Here is a 21,115-nt window from a genome sequence, read left to right as displayed (position 1 = left end):
TTGATTTTACTTGAATGAAAGAAAGGGGCGGGGGGGTACATAAAGGAAATACTCTCCCAGACAGGACAGGACTTCATGAAAACCAAATCAATGCCCATCAATGTTCATCCCCTTGCAAACACAACACACATTTGTATCAGAGATGTCAACAGATGCTGCTGGCTACCTTCTGCTGAGCATTATCAGCATTCATTCGTAGTATTTTTTTTTTTTTTAAAAGCAAAAAGCCTCAAATCAACCGATCTGAAATTAAATATATTTTACCCAGAAACATCTGTACATCTCCACACAGTCACCAAATCACTGAAATCACCACCACATTTGTAGACCTCTAACCATCAGTAGGTTTAGCATTTTGGCATAGCAGGTGATTATTGAAGGTTTTAGGGAGGAGAAAACAGAGTATCTGAAGGTGAGGAGTGAAAATATGGAATGGATGGTGATGCTGATGTTTAGACAAACTAATCATGAGTAATTAAAGAAAAAAAAATCAGTTTTGAATCTTCTGCAGTTTCCCTTCATTGGTCTTGAGGTTTTCAAAGTATAAATTTCTAAGTCATTAACATAGTTTCTACTCTCTCTGCTGTACTTACATGTTTTACACCTTAGGCTCATCTCAAACAGACTAGAAAACTTGAAGGCAAACAGGGATAAAGGCTAAACCAAGCTATGCTAACCAGCTCCTGCATACAACTCGAGATAAACTTTAATATTGCTTAAATACAAGGTTAAATTAGACTTTTCCCCCAAAGAAATACTGTTAAATTAGCAACTAAATCACAAAAAAGTCAGAAAAAAAGATGAATTTAATAAGTAATAGTAAAACCAGCTAACTGCTTTTAAATAGCATGACTGTATCGCTCCAAACTTGTCATTTATAGATGGGTCTCATATCTAACTGCTTAAAACCTTTACTGGGAGTCTTTGCTGTTGAAGGAAAACCGCAGGAGAAGTCAAAACGCCAACTTCAGGAGTTGTGATTGTTTACTTTTTTTTTGGTGATTGATAGCTAGAGGTGAAGCGATGAAGAGGAGCTCTGCGAAAGCCCTTTACCACAGCTTCACTACCAATGACCCCAATACCTTGCAGTGGGTGGAGCTTATTGGGATGCCCACATTTGATGCAACAAGCACTGTTAGCGCACTCATTACTTCAATGCAAAATCCGCTGTAAAGACAGATGAGTAGAGAGACAGAAAGATGGAGAGGGAGAGGTAAAAAAAAAAAAAAAAGTGGAACACAAGTGAGACAGGTGGGATTGGGGTGGGGGCAGGAGGAGGCTGGTGGTGAGGGTGGTTGAGGGGGGGTCGGCTTGCAGCCAAGCACAGGGGGGTGGTGGACCCACACGCCAAACCATGCCAGTGCTGAGAGGGCAAAATGGAAGAGTTGTTGGAAATGAAACAGAATGAGACACCGTGTTGGTGGGGAGGGGGGCAGGAACCAAATAAAAAACAAAAACAAAAAAAAAAACTGGGACTGGAGCGGTCTGCTTTGACTCCATGCCTGGATCTGGTGTTCCTGAAAAGAACAGAGGATGGGAGCTGCACACTGCTGCCTCAGGCTGCACACATCTTATACTTTTTACAGTATAAATGCATTTAAATGGGCAGAGATTTCTACTTTGTAGAAACATGGATGTTATATCAACAGTTTTGGCAACCATTACCAATAATCAAGCTGCTGTTTTACTCACAAAATTATTTGCTAGATTATGGAAAACATGCTTTTTTGCACAAGCAGAGCAGGAGTTGGGATGTATAACGCAAATAAGATGCTGGAGAGCGAACTCTGATGTGTCATAACAGAGCTAATAATGTAAACTGATATCTTTATCTTTGTTCTTACTGCACACAGAAAACGTGTGTGGTGGGATTTTAAGCAGAAATGTGGGGTCTCATTCCCACTTTATGCAGTAAACTACAATAAATTGTGATTCAAGAGACAAAATTACAAATAAGAGCTAAATAAGCTACTTGATATCCAACTGCTGATAAAACAGAGTCTGTTTTATCAGCTAATCTGTTATTCTGTTGTGATTTTATCTATTAAAACTGTTCTTATAAGTACATTAAAATATGGAGACTGTGTTGTTCCAGCATAGCTCCAAAATATTTGCTCAACTTTTCTTTTAGAAATGTTGACATTTTCCAAAATCTGAGTAATTGATTCAGCTTGTACAATCTCAGGAATAACAGGAATGATGGCCAAAACAGATGAACAAAGAATAATCCACGATGTAATGACTGGAATTATTCTTTTAAATGACAATAACTGGGACTTCACTTTCAGATCATGAAATTTAGTTTATGACTGCAAGCCTTGGGGGGGCATTGTGAGCTCCTTGTCCCCTTAGGAGGGGTGGCCTGGACGGGGAGTCGAGAAGTCAGCTGTAGGGCCACTCAGTCATACCTTGCAGTGCGTGGTACTGACAGGGATTCCGATATTTGAAGCCAACACGACTGTGAGTGCAGAAGCCAGTTCAATAGTGAATCCACTGCGGAGGGAGGGAGGGGAGAAGAGGAGGGGTTGGGGTTGAGGGGTGGGGAATCAAAAAGACATTCTTCATTGTGATGTCTGGAATAGTGGTGCTGATGGCACAGCCTGACCAGCATCCACATTAACCACAACATGATATTCAATTGTTTGTTTTTTTTCTTAATGTCAGTCCATTGTACGCTTAAAAAAAAGGCCCAAATAAATATGTTAACCACATTATTCATCCCTCAGGCAGCCACGCATAAATTAAAAACAGCTTTTGTGAGGTTTAAAATGTTTGTAGGTAATTTATAGGAGCATGGTTGCATGTGACGCACAGACAGGGCTTTGTGCGATTCTTTTGTGCCTCGTGCTTCCTAGAAGACTTTTCTCTGAAGTCGTGCCCTGTTTCCAGAGTACTCTGACTTCAGACAAGTGGATGCACTGGAAAAGAAAACCATTAAAGCACACAAGACATAGACTTAAAAAAAAAGGACAGTAATATTTAGCATTAAGTCATCAAATTAAGAGAGATGAGAAGAATTACAAAAATGTGAAAGTCAGAACATTTTTCCTGTTGTGAGTTCTCAAACAGCAGCAGCTAATCTCCATCACAGCAGGTCTCCACCAATTTCAGCTAATCTTGAACATAACTTTTAAACGCGTCATTAAATGGCTCTTACCTTGTATCTAAGACTGCGTGGATGGATAACACACCGGTGACCGAAGTCGCTGATCATTACCTGCATTGTTTACACTTGTGTTTTCCCTTCCCCAGTCAAATTATCACTAAGAATGCCACAGTGGAAAATCGCTGGCAAGTACAGATATTTAAGATCAAGTGGATCAATGCAAAAGTAGTAAAAACTCTCTAAATTTGAAAGGGATTTGCTTGAAATATATTTAACTGCGTAGATGATTAAAGCTGCAAATGAGTGTTCTGATATGCAGCACAGATAACACACACTTCTCTGTTTTTGCACAAGATAAGTTTCTTTATCAGTCTGATGCATGGAAACAGACTCTTTAGAACCATGAACCAGAGCAAATTTGTTTTTAGATTCTGGCAGCAGTCAGATGGTGATCTCAGAAGATAGATGAAGAAAAACAAAAGGAAGGGGGCACATAGATAAAAGAAGGAATAAAAAAAAAAAAAGAAAAAAAAAAGGGTAAAAATAAGTTTGGAGACGAGATGGCAATGAGAAAACAGAAAGAGGACAGGATTAGGAAGGGCAGAAGAAAAGGAGGAGAAAAAGTGAGGGTGGAGAGGGTAAACCACAAACAGATTTGCAGGAGAGAGTGGGATTCAGAAAGGAGGAAAAAAGAAAAAGTGCAAGAGAAGGAGTCAGGCTGGCGTCCCTTCCTGCGGTTAGAGAAGCCAACATTCCCACTCTGGCTATGCCCCTCCCGCTCTACTTCTCCTCATGAAGAATGCCAAACAACTTCCTGTAACACTGTGTGATGTTCCTGCCAGGCATCAAAAAACACACACACACACACACACACACACACACACACACACACACACACACACACACACACACACACACACACACACACACACACACACACACACACACACACACACACACACACACACACACACAAACTTCCAAAAAGAGGAACAATTAGTCCCTAATATGCATGCATGCATACTAACACTAGTTTAGCACACTCAACCCAGACTGCAGTTTTTTTTTTTGTTTGTTTTTTTTAAACACACACAAATCCCTTAAGTTGGTGCACACACACATTCTTGAACTAATGCGTGGGAAGGCTAAAAGACAGCAAGAGACAAAAGGGAGGAGATGGAGAGCATGGACGGAGGAGGAGCGGAGAGTGGTCTGGGATACGTAATGTCTGCTGCTTAGGCTGTCCGGCAAAGCGAGCCCCAGGGCAGCATTTGCTGTGGTTCCACAGACTATTTATTCATAATTATTATGTAATATGTCAAAACGGCAGACACGTACACACAGCATGTCACTTCTATTTTACTGCCTCTCCAAGACCTTAAAATACAGACAGTTGTTCAATTATAAAGAACAAAGTCTGGAATGTGGCGGCCAAAACAAAAGAGATTAGGCTATGATGTTAAATTATTTCTGCATGCTGAGGAAAAAATATTTACAATTTTAAAAACATAGAAAAGTTTTTATATGAAGTTGAACAACTTTTTTTGTTTTTGCTCTCTCCATTTAAAAAAAAAAAAAAAAAAGTCTTCATTTGTCCGGGAAGGGAAGGACACTTGTAAACAGGAAGCTAAAGAGGCAACAAGGTATAATAAACATTAACCACCATGTTTTGGTTTTCTGAGTTTTTTTTCTGCCTGTTGGGGATTACTGATTATAATTTAAATAATAAATTACCTTGCGTATAACCTTGTGCGTGTGTGAGCATTTTGGCACAGCTGTATGCATCTAAGCACTCACGAAGGAAGCTGCTGCACTGAATTAAACTGTCTGTGTCAGCATGAAGAGGCTCTTTGGAGCAAATAAGACCAATTATGACACACACCTTTGCTCTAATGCTCCTGTGAGGTGGCTTTCTCACCTTGAGGGGGTGATGGGAGTCAAATCTTTTCCCATAGTCTGGATGACGCGGCGGCCCCACACCCACAGACCAACGCAGATGCCGATGCCACCGTACAACAGCAGCCAGATGGGAGTGGTAGCATCCTGCATTACGCCTCCTTGCTCATAAATCATCCACAGCGCCACCAGTGGCCCGATGGCGTTACTGCAAAGATGATTATTCAACACGAAAAAGACCAAAAAATAAAAATCAAGAATCAGATGAACACACTTTGATCAGTACGAAGGTTTCTATGTGTCACCTGACATCGTTGCCTCCGTGGGCAAAGGAGCCGAAGCAGGCGGTGAGGATCTGTAGGAAGTGGAAAAGCAGGAACACCTCCGGCTTGTCCTTTTCCTCATGATCCTCCTCTGCCAGGTCATCCAGAGACACCTGAGCTGGGGCGCCTTCTTCCTCCACCCCTTCCAGCTCAGTGGCCAGCTTCATCTCCACGCCTCCCTCCTCTGCTTCAATCTCCGCCTCGGCAACGGCGTTACAGTACGATGAGTAGCTGTCGTAGCGAATCCGCTTTTTGGAGTAAGACACGCTGTTGCTCCTGCCGCCTCCCTCCCCCACCAGCTTTTCACTGTCGTCGCGGGATTCTGAGCGCTTGAGCGGCTGGACGGGCATGCCGCATATTGCTGCTGTGTAGCAGGTGTAACTGTTGTTGCGGCGCAGCAGGCGGTAATTGTTGTCAGGCGGGCCGGCGTTGGAGCGCTCGCTATCGTCCATGCGCCCCAGGTGGATTTTATGCAGCAGATCTTTATATAGACCAGAGTCTTTGTGTACGGTGTGGTACACCTGGCCATCGCTGCGTGTGTGGCCATCGAAGCTAAAGCTGCCATTGGAAACGGGTGACTTGAGGCAGCCATTGGTCATTGAGTGAGTCCGACCTCGAAGAGAAAATAATTAAAATCAGACTTTTATGACCTGCCTGTTTTTATTCTTCACATTCTGACCTCTTAAGATGACATATTACACATATCTAGTCAATCATTTTGCTTTTCTGACTAAACTAGCCTCTTTTTAATATAAAGCCATGCAGTTATACCATAAACCCTGCCATTTGGCAGGACGGTGCCTCCATTTGCCAGATTGGTGAGCTCCCCACTGGAGTCGCGAGCACTCCGATCACTACTGCCGCCGGTGAGCGGCACCACAGCCTCATCTGTGCCCTTTGCTCCAGGTAGCTCTTTAAAGACGGGGCTCTCTTCCTCCTCTTCAGGGATCTTGTCCAGACTCTCATCAGAAATCCTGGACAGATTCTGCTCCTTCTTTAAACGACCTTTAGGAAAATTGAGCAATAACTAAGATTAGTTAAGACATAACACAGCCCAATACGCCATTGTTCACAACCATATTTCCATTTTAGCATGAAACATAAAAAGGTCAAATGTTGATGTAAGGGACTAAGATTTCAAAGGAAAATCTGGATGTCTTTAAGTCAGGAGAGAAGTCGATAAAATTAACAAGAAGCTTGTTGCCAGATCTGAAAGCAGTAAAAAAAAAAAAAAAAAAAACTAAGCATAAACATATACAACTACTAGCTGATCCCAACTAATCCTACAGCTGATACCCTTGATGCCCTGCGACTCCTCAGGCACACAAACAATCTCAGCCATCATGTTTCATTTTAAGGGATGGAGTAATATCCAGGATTACAACGATAATGACGCTTATAATCCTCAGAGGCATTCAGAAGTTATGACACATTAGGCAACAGGTCAAGTTGGCCATGACGCCTGTGCAGAGTTCAGAAAAAGAAGAAGAAAGAAAAAAACAAAAGAGGCTAATTCTATTTTAAGCCTGAACTTGAATATTAACACTTCAGTCAATGTGAGTAAGTAAAGTTGCTGATCGTCCTGAACGGTGACGACTTTCTCCACTTTTCCGGACGTTCTTCTCTGTATGCTTTCCACTGTTTTAATCCTCTGTGTTGGGAGTTTTATAGTTTTGCTGGAGGCTTGTTTTCCCATTAGGAGAAAACTGTTTCTAACTTTGATTCGAGAGCTTTCTACACCACAGGCCATGATCTGAACCACTTTCATCTGCCCATATAGAGGGAGTAAAAACACACAAAAAAGTTGAGCATTTCAGAGTTTACGGGGGGTTTTCCCGTGGTGGCTTTAGAAGCTCTGGCTGAGGTCAACCAGAAAACATTTCTGCTGGCCTCTTATTGTTTGATGTCAGAGCACAGAGTGTGCAGAGTGTGTTAAGCTTGTGCCATCAGAGTGCTAAGCTTTTAGATGCTGAGGGAAACACTGGACACATACACACACACACACACACACATATATATATTTATATACGTACTTGCAATTTTTCTCCTCATCCAGGGACAAACAACTATCCAGACCAAGGCTGCGCAGACGAGTGCCCCGGCTAAAGTGATAAGAAAGATGGCCCACACCGGTAGCATCTCTAACCCAAGCACTGCAGACCATGAATACACACAGGTAAGGATCACAGCTTGCACATTGTTTCACATGACTACACTCAAACACAGCTGACAGTACCAATTATTAGGGCTGCGATCATTTCATCAACTGGACAAACATAAGTTAGGAACAACTGTCGCCTGGGACTTACATGGGGCTCCAGTGTACATGATGGAGAATGTGTTGATCCCGATTGTGGAGGCGTAGAAGAGGGGCAGCGCTCGCAGGCCATTAGGGACAGAATCATCCTTTGTTAAAACAAAATAAGAAAGCAGATGGAATTTTTTTGTATGGTTTTAGTATGTTATTGTGGTAAACCCAATATTTCATATTATAGAGCAACTTTTTTGTACGACGTTTGTTTGTCCTTTCTTTTAAATTGCTCGACTGCACTGAAAAATCTTATTGTAACCATTATAATGACAATAAATGGCATTCTGCATTCTGATTCTAATGATAAAATTCCTATTAATTTAATGGACATGCTTCAGATTGTTCAGTTATTAGAAAGACAGAAATAAAAGAAATTCAGTTCAGGTCTATTTCAAGGGGTGACCAAGACATAGGCAAAACCAGACTTCCAGATTCAGATTCATATTAAGAGTTAACAATTAAAGACATTTGTTCTAAATACCACCAATCACTGCAGTGACGACAGTCCATGTGACAAATTGTCCTGCAACTCATTCACAGGTCTCTCCAGTGGTGACCTTCCAATGATCTGCAGCGCTTTTCTCCTCGCGGTCTGCTAGAGACTGACTGTTGCGTAACGGATCTGCAGGTGTTGCCAAATCAAATGGCTTTTATCTGAGCTGAAGATCTTTGGACAAGTTATGTGTAACATGTAAGCCTACCTTAAACTTTGAATATTGAAAATCAGATCAACAATTCCTCTATATATTTTATGGTATTGTGGTAAAATTACACACAGACAACAATGTTAATGAGACAATAATTACTGCCATACATTTGTACTTTATGGAGACGTTTCTAAAATTCAAAGAGGAATCTGCTTGCAGGCATTTTTGCGTGCAGATGAATAATTACGTGAAAAGTGCTGTTGACCCACCTTGTTAAGGATGAAATGTCTGATGAGCATGAAAAGGAGTCCAGACATGAGTCCAGAGAGCAAAGGGGAGATAAACCATGAAGCCACTGGAGCAGAAGAAGAAAAGTAACGTTATGAATAAACAGGCAAATGACCCAAGGATGCAGCGTTTTTGCAGTTATTCACTTATCAGATTTCCTAGTTCCCAAAAATAGCTTCAGAGTACGCTTCAATATCTGGACAATGGCAATAAATCACTGTTTAGCTAACATGGATGAAGTGAAAGCATTGCACTTGTAAGCCTTATCGTTCTGTGTTAGTTTGATAAAGCTTAAAAATGGGGAAACTGGTTCATTTACTTCATTTGAAATAAATTACTTACTGTGCAAAGAGCCAAACAGCCCTACCTGCAAACCAACCCTGAAGATTAAATGCTAACATTCGCAGAAATATTGAGCTCAGAAATCATGAGCTCATGTAAAATTACTCCGCTGTAGTGTAACTAACCAAATGATGGCATTATATATTAATACAAGTACAGTAAATAAAATGTAATTAAACAATCACTTGTCATTACCAATTTTTACAAGTTGCATCCACTGCACGCCCTTTGTGCCGATGGCCACCATAGAGAAGCCGATGGTGGCTCCAACGATGCAGTGAGTCCCAGAGATGGGCAGTTTGAGGAAGGAGGCGATAAGCTGCCAGACTGCTGACCCTGTAGCCAAAACAAACAATTCTTATAATCATCTGCTCAAATTACACTCCTTTAATTGTTGCTGTAAAATAAACTGAACAGCATGATCACTGTGCTTCATTATCACAAGTAGCCACAATTTATTGCAACCTTTGCTGGATTAAAGATTTAAAAAAAAAATAAAACAGAAATTGGAATGTGCAACTTTAATTATATGCCAGAGATTAGTTTTATTTTGAAACATTTCTGAAAGATGACCTCAAAAATGGTTAGGCAGCTTTTGTTATTCAGAGTCCATTGGTTTGAACGGTGGACCTAAGTTAGGACATTTATTTACCACCACTGAGCTTTAAGGTTTTCATTTAAACCTAAAAGGATACCGCGACACTGCTCTGGGTCATCTTTCTTGACCTCCTGTCCAACATCAAAACCTTGGGAGGTGGACGCACTTTCCTGCTTCCAACTAATCAAATCAAGAAGTAAAAACTTCCATTTTCTGTAGAAACAACATAGCAGTGACAAATGTTTCCTGTTTAAGCAACAAACAAAAGCTACTCAAAGCTTTCCAAGTATTTTCCCATGGAAGACGCCACGCCTGTTTTTCCATTTATTTTTCCCCCCTTCGGCAAGGGAATCTCCTGTCTGCAATACAGTCGTCTTTTACACAGTCATCAGTCTCCCCGTCTTTGGAATGGTATGGTCTAAATGGGACAATTACTTAAAAGATACCTTGGCACAGTTACGTAGTTTAAAGAGAAGGTCTGGGAAATTATTGCATTTAAATTGAAACTTTATAATTCCTGTTTTAGTGACTATGCACACAAATATTAACAAAAATGCATCTAAAATTAGCCGTTATCAAATAATGCTATATAATTTTGTGACAAATATGAACGTGTTCAACTTCTGAGTACAAAAAGAGGTTTTAATAATCAGTGCAAACTTGATTATTTTCTTTTAAATTGTACAGTTTCATAATGATCAAATTTACATTTTTTTAAGTATATCGCAATATATAAAGTTATTAAGATATAATTACAGCATTTAATCAAATTTTAATGCCAATTTCCCTCAAAAAAAAAAATTATATATATATACACACATGTATGTATATATATATATATATATATACACACATGTATGTATATATATACATACATATATACATGTATATATATATATACATACATATATACATGTATATATATATATACATACATATATATACATACATATATATACATACATATATATATACACATATATATACACATATATATACACATATATACACATATATACACATATATACACATACACACATACACACATACACACACACACACACACACACACACACACACACACACACACACACACACACACACACACACACACACACACACACACACACACACACACACATACATACATACATATATATATATATATATATATATACACACATACATATATATATATATATATACATACATACATATACACATATATATATATACATACATACATATACACATATATATATATACATACATACATATACACATATATATATATATACATACATATACACATATATATATATATATACATACATATACACATATATATATATATATATACATACATATACACATATATATATATATATACATACATATACACATATATATATACATATACATACATATACACATATATATATACATATACATACATATACACATATATATATACATATACATACATATACACATATATATATACATATACATACATATATATACATATACATACATATACATACATATATATACATATACATACATATATATACATATGTATACATATACATACATATATATACATATACATACATATGTATACATATACATACATATGTATACATATACATACATATACATACATATGTATATATACACATATATATATATACACATATATATATATACATATATATATATATACATATATATATATATATATACACATATATATATATACATATATATATATATACATATATATATATATATATATATATATATAAAAGATACATATATATATATATATATATATATAAAAGATACCTATATATATATATATATATATATATATATATATATATATATATATATATATATATATATATATATTATATATATATTATATATATATGAGGTCTTTATATATATATATATATATATATATATATATATATATATATATATATAAAGACCTCAGATTTTGCTTTAGAGAAGTGGAAAGCAAAACTTTAACTTTTGTCCTGATAAAAGTGATATTAGAGGAATAAAATATTTTTACTTTTGTTTTTTTTCCCTTACATGTAAAATGTGCAGCCTTCGACAGAAAAATATATTTCATAGCATCCACTTGTGATGCAGTTTAGCGGGTTTCCTCTGACCAACTGTCCAAACTGAGAACAAATAAAATGATCTACAGCAAACAAAAAGCCACATCCTGTCATTTTAGAACAGGGTCACCAACTCTGGTGACCTTCAGGCTACCATCCTGCAGGTTTTAGCGTTTACTGGTACAATTAAAAAAGTATTCCAACAACTTGTCGTCATCTTCTGCACCTGGCTATTAATGAGCCATTGATTTGGGTCAGATGTGTTGCAGCAGGGAAACACTAAAACTTGCAGGATGGTAGCACTTGAGGACTGGACTTGTTTCTCCCTGTTTTAGAAACAGTTTCCAGCAAAGACAATTACTCATGTGAAACTTGTTTGTACTTTGGTCCCTGTTACAGCAGGAAAATGACAGAAACACAAAGATCTGCATGAAAACAGCCACAATATGTCTCCGGATACAAGTTAGTCTGACTTACCAACCATGGCGCTGACCTCTCCTGCCATCAGGACAGGTACCGTGTCGTTGTAGAGGCTGACATCTATGATCCCCTTCCGGATAGTCTCCCCCACTTTGGCACCCAGCAGCATGGATCCCAGCGTCTCAAAAATGGATGCCAGGATGCAGGCCTGCTTCAAAGTGACCACACCGGACCCCACTGCCGTGCCAAATGAATTTGCCACATCATTGGCTCCGACTGAAAAGGCCAGGATGAAGGCGATGATGAAGCCAATAATCACCATCCATAGATACGACTCCAGATCCATCTTTACCAGAAAAATATCCAAGCAGAAGAAGAAAAAAAAAATTCAAATCTAGCTTAAATATTCAAAAAAGGAAAAAGACAAAAAGAACAGAAGTGCTCTGTGCGTTTTCAGCGGATGACTTGCTAAGCCCACTCCTTTTCTTTGTCCCCTGGTTAAAAAGAGTTCGAGGGGAGAAGCACAGCTGCTAACTATGCGTTTTAAGCTCAGTCCAAAGATTGGAGACTAGTGATGGTGGGAGCAGAGAGCATTCCATAGCTTAGTGTGAGACAGCCTGTCTGCACAGTCTTTCACCTGCAAGACAAAGAAAGAGGAGACAGCGAAACAGATTAGTGCCATAAGCCATGATTACTCAGCTACTATCTGACAACACCTCCATGTGACTTCCACAGAAAACCTAAACAAAAGAAAAAGAGAAGGACTAAGAGAAGGAGGAGGAGAGCCAAACAAACTAAAGCAAGTTAAAAAAAAATAAATAAAAAGAAGAGAATATGATGTAGAATTGATTTTAATGAAAGACGGAGAGCACTCCAGCAGGGAAAGCTGAGGACATCTCCGATAGCAACAATACGAAATCATAGACTGCAGTTCAAATAAATCAAATCAGATCACTCGAGGAGGGGCTTGCTGTCAGCACCGGCACTATAAAAAGACCAGGACACAGAGAGAGAGATGTTTGTAATGCTTGCCACATTAGAGAAGACTTGTAAAGAGTCGAAGGGCGACTGACATGTCAAATAAAAAACTGCTTTTTCATCCTCAGGTTTTGCTTTTTCTGCATTAAGAAAAGCTTCAGGCAGGAATCTCTAATTTGCTGGGTTTTTATTTTTAAACTATCCAAGCATCTATCACTGTCATCCAACAGAAAGATGCCAGCAGAGATAAAAGACAGAACTGCAAAAGGATATTAAACGTTTTAACATTGGAATCGTGTAAGACTTCCTGAAATGCCTGAAAGCGGTTTAATCACGCCAATCTAATTAAAACAGAAATGCTAATACAGAAACCGTCTCACTGACAAGCTTGTGGATGTTTTCCTGGCAGATTATGTCGCAGTCGACTGCTCTAATCTTTGCTCTTTCAGCTCCAGCATGGCTGCTGCAGAGCTCTCTGAATGACAGTCAAAGTTACACAAGAGTTTTGTAATAAGCTTTGGTGTACGAGTTCAAACGCCACTGAAGGATTTGGTGCAGCACAGAAAAGACAAACTTGCTGCATGGTTTTAAGTTCAGACTGCAATGCAGTAAGTACATCAGAAGGAATGCTTTACTGCTGCTCGAGGTGCGAACAGCTCGCAGAACTCCGGGCTCCACACTGCGACCTTTTAGTCGTATTTTACAACCCTCTCTTGAGGCAGTGGCACGAAACTCTACAACCACAGGAACATGTGCAACCTGAGAATAATCTTCAAGTTTTGTTCCTTTTCTCTTTGAATGTCATATTCTAAGATACAAAAACGAATGAAGCAAGAACTGGTGTGTGTGTGTGTGTGTGTGTGTGTGTGTGTGTGTGTGTGAAAGCCAGATCAGAGAATTAAGACTGAGCCTCTTGATATGCCAAAATAAAATAAATCTAAAAGACTAACAAGTCAGTCACGAGGATAAGATGAATGCTCATTTTATCAAAATGGCTAAAACGTTGCAAATAGAAGAAAACCTTGCATGATGAGCGCACATTTTTGCAGAATGAACTAGTTTGCTGACTCAAGCTTAAGCCTTAAAAACATGAAACGCTCCTTCAAACTCAATAACAACAAAATGCATAAACTATGCAGTATAATTCAGTCCATTAATCATGTTAAAGAGGAGTTGTTTCTCACTGCACAAACTGCCTTTAAACAGTTTTTACTTTATTTCCTCCTAATAAAGGACCAATCAGTACTGCAGCCATGATGTACTGCAGTGAAATTGACTCAAACAGCTGGTGCTCCTAAAACTTTCAGCTCTGAGCATGAGCTAAGGGAGAAAGCCTCACTGCATTCTTTCACTTTTTTCTGAGGGGGAAAAAAAAGGCTTAACTTATGGTTGCATTCAGGGTTTTACTTTTTGATAATGGACTTGCAATCATAAAGCCTTGTTAGTCCAGTCAGAACAGCATGTGCACAATGCAGCAGTCACACATAATAAAAAAACAAAAGTTGGATGTAAAAACTTAATCATGCGTTTATTCAGAACTCAAATTAGAAGTGAACGCTCCACATGTTTTCCTCTTCTTTTAGCGGTTTATCCGTTTTTAAAAAAAACCCTGTCATTGGAAGCAACAGGTAAACATCTACTCTCATCCCTGCAGGGTGCAATAAAGCTTGTTTTCATCACAACAAAAGATGCTTTAAAAATCTTGAGGCCAACAACAATGAAGCATCAGGCGGTCCTGGACAAAACACCACACCACAAACAATGCGGTCTGGGTTCTGCCTCCTCTCTTCTTTTGTCTATGCAACATAATCAAAGTCCTTTCAGACGCACTCATGGCAGCACATTTCCTTCTTTGGTTAAGCCAGTTGTTAATGGGGAACATTAAATGTAAACACATGAAGGCCTAACTAGTACATTTTCTTGCTGTGAACCAACTGTGCGCTCCTCATTGCGGGGGGGGTTAGATAGCTCCTTTCTAAATAACCCCCGCCCAGTTATGACTCCCTCCCCCTGACCAAAGCTCCATCTGGAACAGCGGAGGTCATTCTCTGCCATCGTTTAGCCTCTGTTGAACCACAACATAAAAATAAAGAGATGAAATCAGGATCTGTAAAATTCATCACATTCATCAAGACGAAATGGGTTTCATTTATTTCGTGCAGTAACATAAAAAGAAAAAAACTCTCCTGAATATATTATTTACTTATGTGGTTAATTCTTAAAGAAGTTACAAATGGATTTAATATTCTCTAGGTCACCTTCTTGACCTTTTCACACTTTTATGAAGTGCTTTATAAACAATGTGTTTTACAGCGGAGTTTGAAGGGCTTACCGGATGCTATGTACATGTTTAATCTGGGGACGAACTGTCCACAGTTAAACATGACTCTTTCCACCAAACACACCCGCACACCCCACAGAGGAAGAGTCTGGTTAAAAGTCAAACAGAGAAAGTGAACAGAGAATCCTTCCCTGGGTGTGAGGATATTCAGAGACCATGAGTGTGTGTGACTTGTAAGAGTTTGGGTGTGACCAAAGCTACCAGTCTTTTTTTTTAATGATCTTAACATGGAATTTGCTAAACAGGGAAGCTCAACATGGCAGCTGCACCTGACGCCGTCCGACTCCTCGTCCTGCTATAACACAGGAACACCAGCTCGCATTCCACCTCTCCCAGTTGTGGTGGTAAAAAATATTTTCTGCAGTACCGAAATGTATGATGTGGATGACTGTGGACCTGTACAGGGATGTTTTAAAAGAGTTTAGAAAGAATAACAAAAAAAAAACTGATAGCAGAAAAGGCTGTTATAATTATCTTAGAGCACAACCATCTCAAAAGTTTACAGAGAATGGTCTGAAAATAAGAAAAAAAAAAAAAAAAAAAATCCAAGCAAGTGGCAGCTGCCTGGATAAAAATGTGTTGTTGATGTTAATGTCAGTAAGTAAATGCGCAGACTCGTGAAGTGACAGAAAGGCAACAGTAGCTCAAATCATCACTGCTTACGAGCAAATAACGCAGGATAGTATCTCTGAATGGACAACCTGCATGTCCACCCTTAAAGCAGACGAGCCACGACAGCAGAACACCACAGCGGTTCCACTCATGTCAGCTCAGAACATTAGCTGAGGCTACAATTCACACAGGCTACGGTTGCATGATGTTTTTTAATTCGGAATTAATAATTCGGAATCAAATAATTTGGAATTAACGTATTCTCCTATGAGTTTACATGGAAATAATTAATCCGAATGAAGGTTTACATGAAACACGTCCTCACTTAATTCCTCTTTAGAGTGATGGGTTGGGAAGGGTCCTGATTGGACAGAGGGTGCACGTGATGTATGACGTATACTGGGAATAAACAAAGTTGGCAGAGGAATTAAATAGTTCGGAATTAAAATGCAAATAAACCAGTATTCCAGTATGACCAGAATGCGCCCACGTTCTGATGGCGACTTCCAAGAGGACAGTGCACTACATCACAAAGCTCTTTGATATCTAATCTATTTTATCTATCCATTTTATTGTACATTTACATGATATGAATAATAGAAAAGGTTTCTTAAAAATTTATGACATGGGTCAATTTGACATTTTAAAATAAATTTTATTAAATATATATTGGATGTAGTTTATAATTTATATAAATTATAAAATTTTGGGTATTTTACATTTTAATCTATTTTATCATATTTATATATTGTTATTGCTGACATATTTACACATCGGTAAGTTTACTCATTTACATATTCATTACAACTTACACATACAACAGAGCAGCAAATTTCACATGACAAGATCTAGAAGCTATTTAGAGTTTATATTCACGTATATTTTAACATCAGTTTGGTTATTTAGACCAAGTTTTACAGGAAAATGCTTCATCTCCTAATCAGTCAAAATAGAGCAGGGTATCCATCTTAATTGAACAAAATTTAACGTTGGTGAAGGCCTGAACAGCCTTTAAAACCCTGTTTAGCTTGGACATCAGGAGCAGGCGAAGCTGAGATGGTTGAGCTGCTGTTAGGTGGCAAATTCTGCCCAACAGCAGTGGGAGCGCGCTCCTCATTCAAAATATCTCAGTGGCATCACACGGCCTTTCAACACTGAACAACAGCTCACCAACTGTGGAGTCAATTGAATAATTGTCATTTCTTCCACAACACAAACAATCATGCATTTTTTATATGGCTCTTGGCAATTCAGGGTCATGGGGAAGCTGGAGCCGATCCCAGCAATCAGCAGAGGAGAGGCAGCACACCCTGGACAGGTCGCCAATCTGACAACACTTACCAGATAAACAACTCAACAGAAAAAATCTCATTTCATCTGCATCACATCAGAGCAGTGGATAGATCCAAACATCTGCACACATGCAGCTGAAATGAAGTTTGAAACTAAATATTTATTTCTTCAGATGAAGATTACAATAGCAGCAGAAAACCAAAATAGGAAGGCACAAGTAATATTCTATACCGCCATTATTTGTGCCCCCCACCTCCCCTATTTACCCAAAAATATATAAATGATGATATTTCTGGTCTACCGCTTGTTAAGATGCATAAATGTGAGCCTGAATGAAACTGTGGTGCCTTGAATTTAAATTGAAAACTGGTAGCAGTGCTTATTTGAGAAGTGACGTGCCTGTTCAATCAAAATGCAGAAGACAGTTGTGGTGATGTGCACGCAATTGCCACCATGAACAGCCTGATGGTGTTCAACTTGATTAGGCAGCAAACTAATCTATAGTTATTACTTTTGACCTGAACATATTGCGTGCCAGCTAATTTCACAATCAGTCACATTCTCCGTCTGTAGAAATCTCTAGGACAAATGAGGACCAGACAACCCTGTTCAAATTTGTTATAAGTACCAACATAACCCACTTCTGTCTCACACATGGTGAACATAATCAAATGGCCAGCCTGTACTGCAGTAAGTCATGTCGCATCATTCCTTTGTGACCCATTTTTAAGAATAGTCTGTAATGGCCTTTGTCCAATGCACTGAACTGAACTCAGCGCACTTAAATGCAATCGCAGAGAGAACTTACTGAAGAAAAAATAATCGTGTTAATTCCAGAAAGTGTTACAGGCAACATTGTACGTAGTACTGGAATGTGTGATGTTGCCGTCACAGCTTTTAAACAAACTTCAGTTCTGTGTGCAATTTTGTCCAGTCACCCCGACTCCAGTGCAACAATACCAAACTTCAGTTCTCCCCTGTGCTACCTGATTAGCTTTACTTCTGTGGTTTCTGATTGTAAATATTTATATGTGTGTAAAAAAGAGAATCTGCCAACTGAAATAGCCACAAAATACCCAGCGTTTCTGTTCGGGCATAAAGTTGCAGCTTTAACCGAACTCTGCTGAATGGGAAAATACTCTTTGTGCTTATTTTAATGACTGCTACTGCAGAAATAGTGTCCTGGCAAATTTGTTGAATGTAAATCTCTCATTTGGTAGTGATAAGACATCTCATTTCATCCATCATCTTAACTGGCCTCAGTTATTTGAGATTCCTTTAATTTGGTGTCCATTAAGCACTAATTAATCATGGCTCTGGAGTTTTGAGTCAGCTGCCCAGCCCTTGGTTTTGGTCCAGTCTGCCTCCATCTGTTCTTATTTTAAAGTGTCCCCATCAGTCCACCAGTAACCCCGTCTTGTTCCTGATGAGCAGGACAGAGCATTGGAGCAGCAGGTTTTTTTAAACGAATGCTCCCCTAATAAGAACACTTGAGTGACATAGTCTGTAAAGAGCCATGCTCCGAGGCTTATTTCTGGCAGACCCATTTTCTTTCTGTGGGTGTAAGGTGGCAAACAGTTCATATAATGAGAGCACCAACATTGGTCCTTTTTGTCTGGGCTGAAATATAAAAAGAAAAACAGTTCATTTAAACTATAAACCACATATAAAAAAAAAAAACATAAATCTACTCAGTCCAGTCCTTGAGCTTTTAAATTGTAATGCTAAGTCAATAAATTACCCACAAGTCATAAGGTCATTGTCTAGACTGATTCCTGATCTGTGCTTTGGTGGTGCTTCTGAAAATAGATGAGAGGAGAAGAGAAAAAAAAAAGAAAAAAAAAAGAAAAAGAAAATCAGACTGTTTGGGAGCAAAACTGGATTGACAGACATGACAGAGCCATTTTAAGAGACCGACAACGTGCTTGGAGGACAAGGACCAGGGTGCTTTCAGAATATTCAGCCAATATAACCAGCTCGTAGTTTTTGCTGTCAAATTTCCACCAAGTTTAATTGTTTGATTGTTTCAGTTTAATCAGATCTGCATCGATTCTTATTGATATATGTCATTCTATCAGTCAATGTTAAACTTTATTTGAGTCTTGGGAACAAAGCACCACAAAAGTCCATGTAGTTTTTAATTTTACTATTTATTCTAGTGAGAAGACGTGATGATTAGCATCCCTTATGTTATCACAGTTAACATGAATTATACATGGACCTGATCAACCAAGCCAGCATAGCTGATCATTTAACACTCATACATATTGCTCAAATGAGGGTTAAAAACAATCACGTGAGCTGTATTTGGTTTTCTTTAAATATACAATGTGCAGTTTAATCCTGCAACAGTCTTTTAGACATTTTTCATCTTCATCGTGCACAGTTTGAGCTTCAATTTAGGAATTTACCAGCTAATCTTAAGATGCTTTTTCTAATACTCATTTAGCCTACTGAAAATATCAAATAGAGCTGTTTTTAATGACATACTTATCTTTACACACGACAGAAAAAGGAGAATAGTTCAGTCAGCTACCCTGCATAAGAACATACGACTGCTCAGTATTTACCCCAACGGAGCATCAGCCTGTAGCAGCATGCCTTGTGAGCCATGAACTCAATAAAAAAGAAACGCGTGCAAATTACTTAGTGTGATTACTTTCCTAACCGTTTGCTGTCGTTGCTGTACGGCGCCCATTAATCTGCCTGGGATGCCACTGCACCACAGCTGGTGCAAAACAGTGTCACGAGCTACAGTCTGCATCGACATGCGGCTACACTATCCATGCACTGCCTCAAAGTCAGCAGCTCTTTTCTCAGCACATGCTGAAAGGAGCTGAACTAGGACATACACACAGTGTCACATGATGACTCACGACATCATCCTACCAGTATCGCTAATTGTTGCACCTGAAGCAGAAAAAAAAACCTGCAGCCTGTTCCTCCAAGGACACTGGGTGATCACATCTAGCAGATGGCGTATTAAATTAAAAGACTCAAGACTGAAGAGGAAAATTGAGGCAAACAGTCAAACAAGTACAAATCCTAGAACTAGGACATACACACAGTGTCACATGATGACTTACATCATCCTACCAGTATTGCTAATTGTTGCACCTGAAGCATAAAAAATAATAAATAAAAAAAAAAAAACCCGCAGCCTGCGCCTCCAAGGACACCAGGTGATCACATCAGTAAGAACTTAAAAACCCTCGAGACTGAGGAGAAAAATTGAGGCAAACAGTCAGGCAAGTACAAAGCCTGTAAATACACTCCCACTCACCTTCACGTCTCCTCACGTCAGAAGGAGGAACAGAAGTGATGGAAATGAATGTCAGACAAAATGACAGTACTGGTGAAAAACAGGGAGAGCGGAAAAGGGAGGATGGTTAAAAAAAAAAAAAAAAAAAAAAAAAGGAAACTTGGAACTAGACGAGGTTGGCATGTGACGGATGGAAAACAGAATTATGAGGGAGCTGAAGAGGAAACGCTCATGACAGAAGGAGAGAATGAGGTTTGCTGAGAAATCAGCAGGTTGCGGTGATGTTGCCGGACAGAGAGAGCACAAGCTACAAACAGGCTACAGAGAGAAAGAGCAGCGCAGCCAGCAGAGTCTAGACTGCCTCTTAACGCAACGTTTCTGCATTCGCAGCACACGTCAGCCAATGACAAATAAATGTCGGAAGAAGCTGTGGTGTGTTGCTGACTGGCTGTCAGTGTGCCGACAAGACGGACTGTAAAAGGGCAGGCAGCCAATGATCATGGAGGTGGAATGGAAGTATTAAGTGAACCCTGTGTGCCACGTTTCACAGACCAAAAGAAATAAA

At 39.0% G+C, this 21,115-nt stretch overlaps 1 protein-coding gene across 3 annotated transcripts in view; it reads right to left on the bottom strand.

Moving 5' to 3' along the window:
• The window catches only part of slc20a2 (solute carrier family 20 member 2), a 45,059-nt gene that overhangs the window by 4,261 nt on the left and 19,683 nt on the right, over positions 1-21,115 (bottom strand). For all 3 annotated transcript variants that reach the window (XM_079251452.1, XM_079251454.1, XM_079251453.1), the window contains exons 2-10: positions 12,122-12,701; positions 9,109-9,249; positions 8,553-8,638; positions 7,635-7,731; positions 7,359-7,478; positions 6,097-6,330; positions 5,308-5,938; positions 5,025-5,210; positions 2,409-2,493 (exon numbers count right to left, since the gene is read on the bottom strand). In XM_079251452.1, coding sequence (XP_079107578.1) covers positions 2,409-2,493; positions 5,025-5,210; positions 5,308-5,938; positions 6,097-6,330; positions 7,359-7,478; positions 7,635-7,731; positions 8,553-8,638; positions 9,109-9,249; positions 12,122-12,410 — 1,869 coding nt within the window. In that variant the 5' untranslated portion in view covers positions 12,411-12,701. The remainder of the gene's footprint in view (positions 1-2,408; positions 2,494-5,024; positions 5,211-5,307; positions 5,939-6,096; positions 6,331-7,358; positions 7,479-7,634; positions 7,732-8,552; positions 8,639-9,108; positions 9,250-12,121; positions 12,702-21,115) is intronic.

The sequence above is a fragment of the Telmatherina bonti genome (genome assembly GCF_933228915.1).
Source record: "Telmatherina bonti genome assembly, chromosome: 13".
Taxonomy (NCBI): Eukaryota; Metazoa; Chordata; class Actinopteri; order Atheriniformes; family Telmatherinidae; genus Telmatherina; species Telmatherina bonti.
Note: the sequence above shows the minus strand (reverse complement) of the source record. Positions and strands in the feature narration are given on the sequence as shown.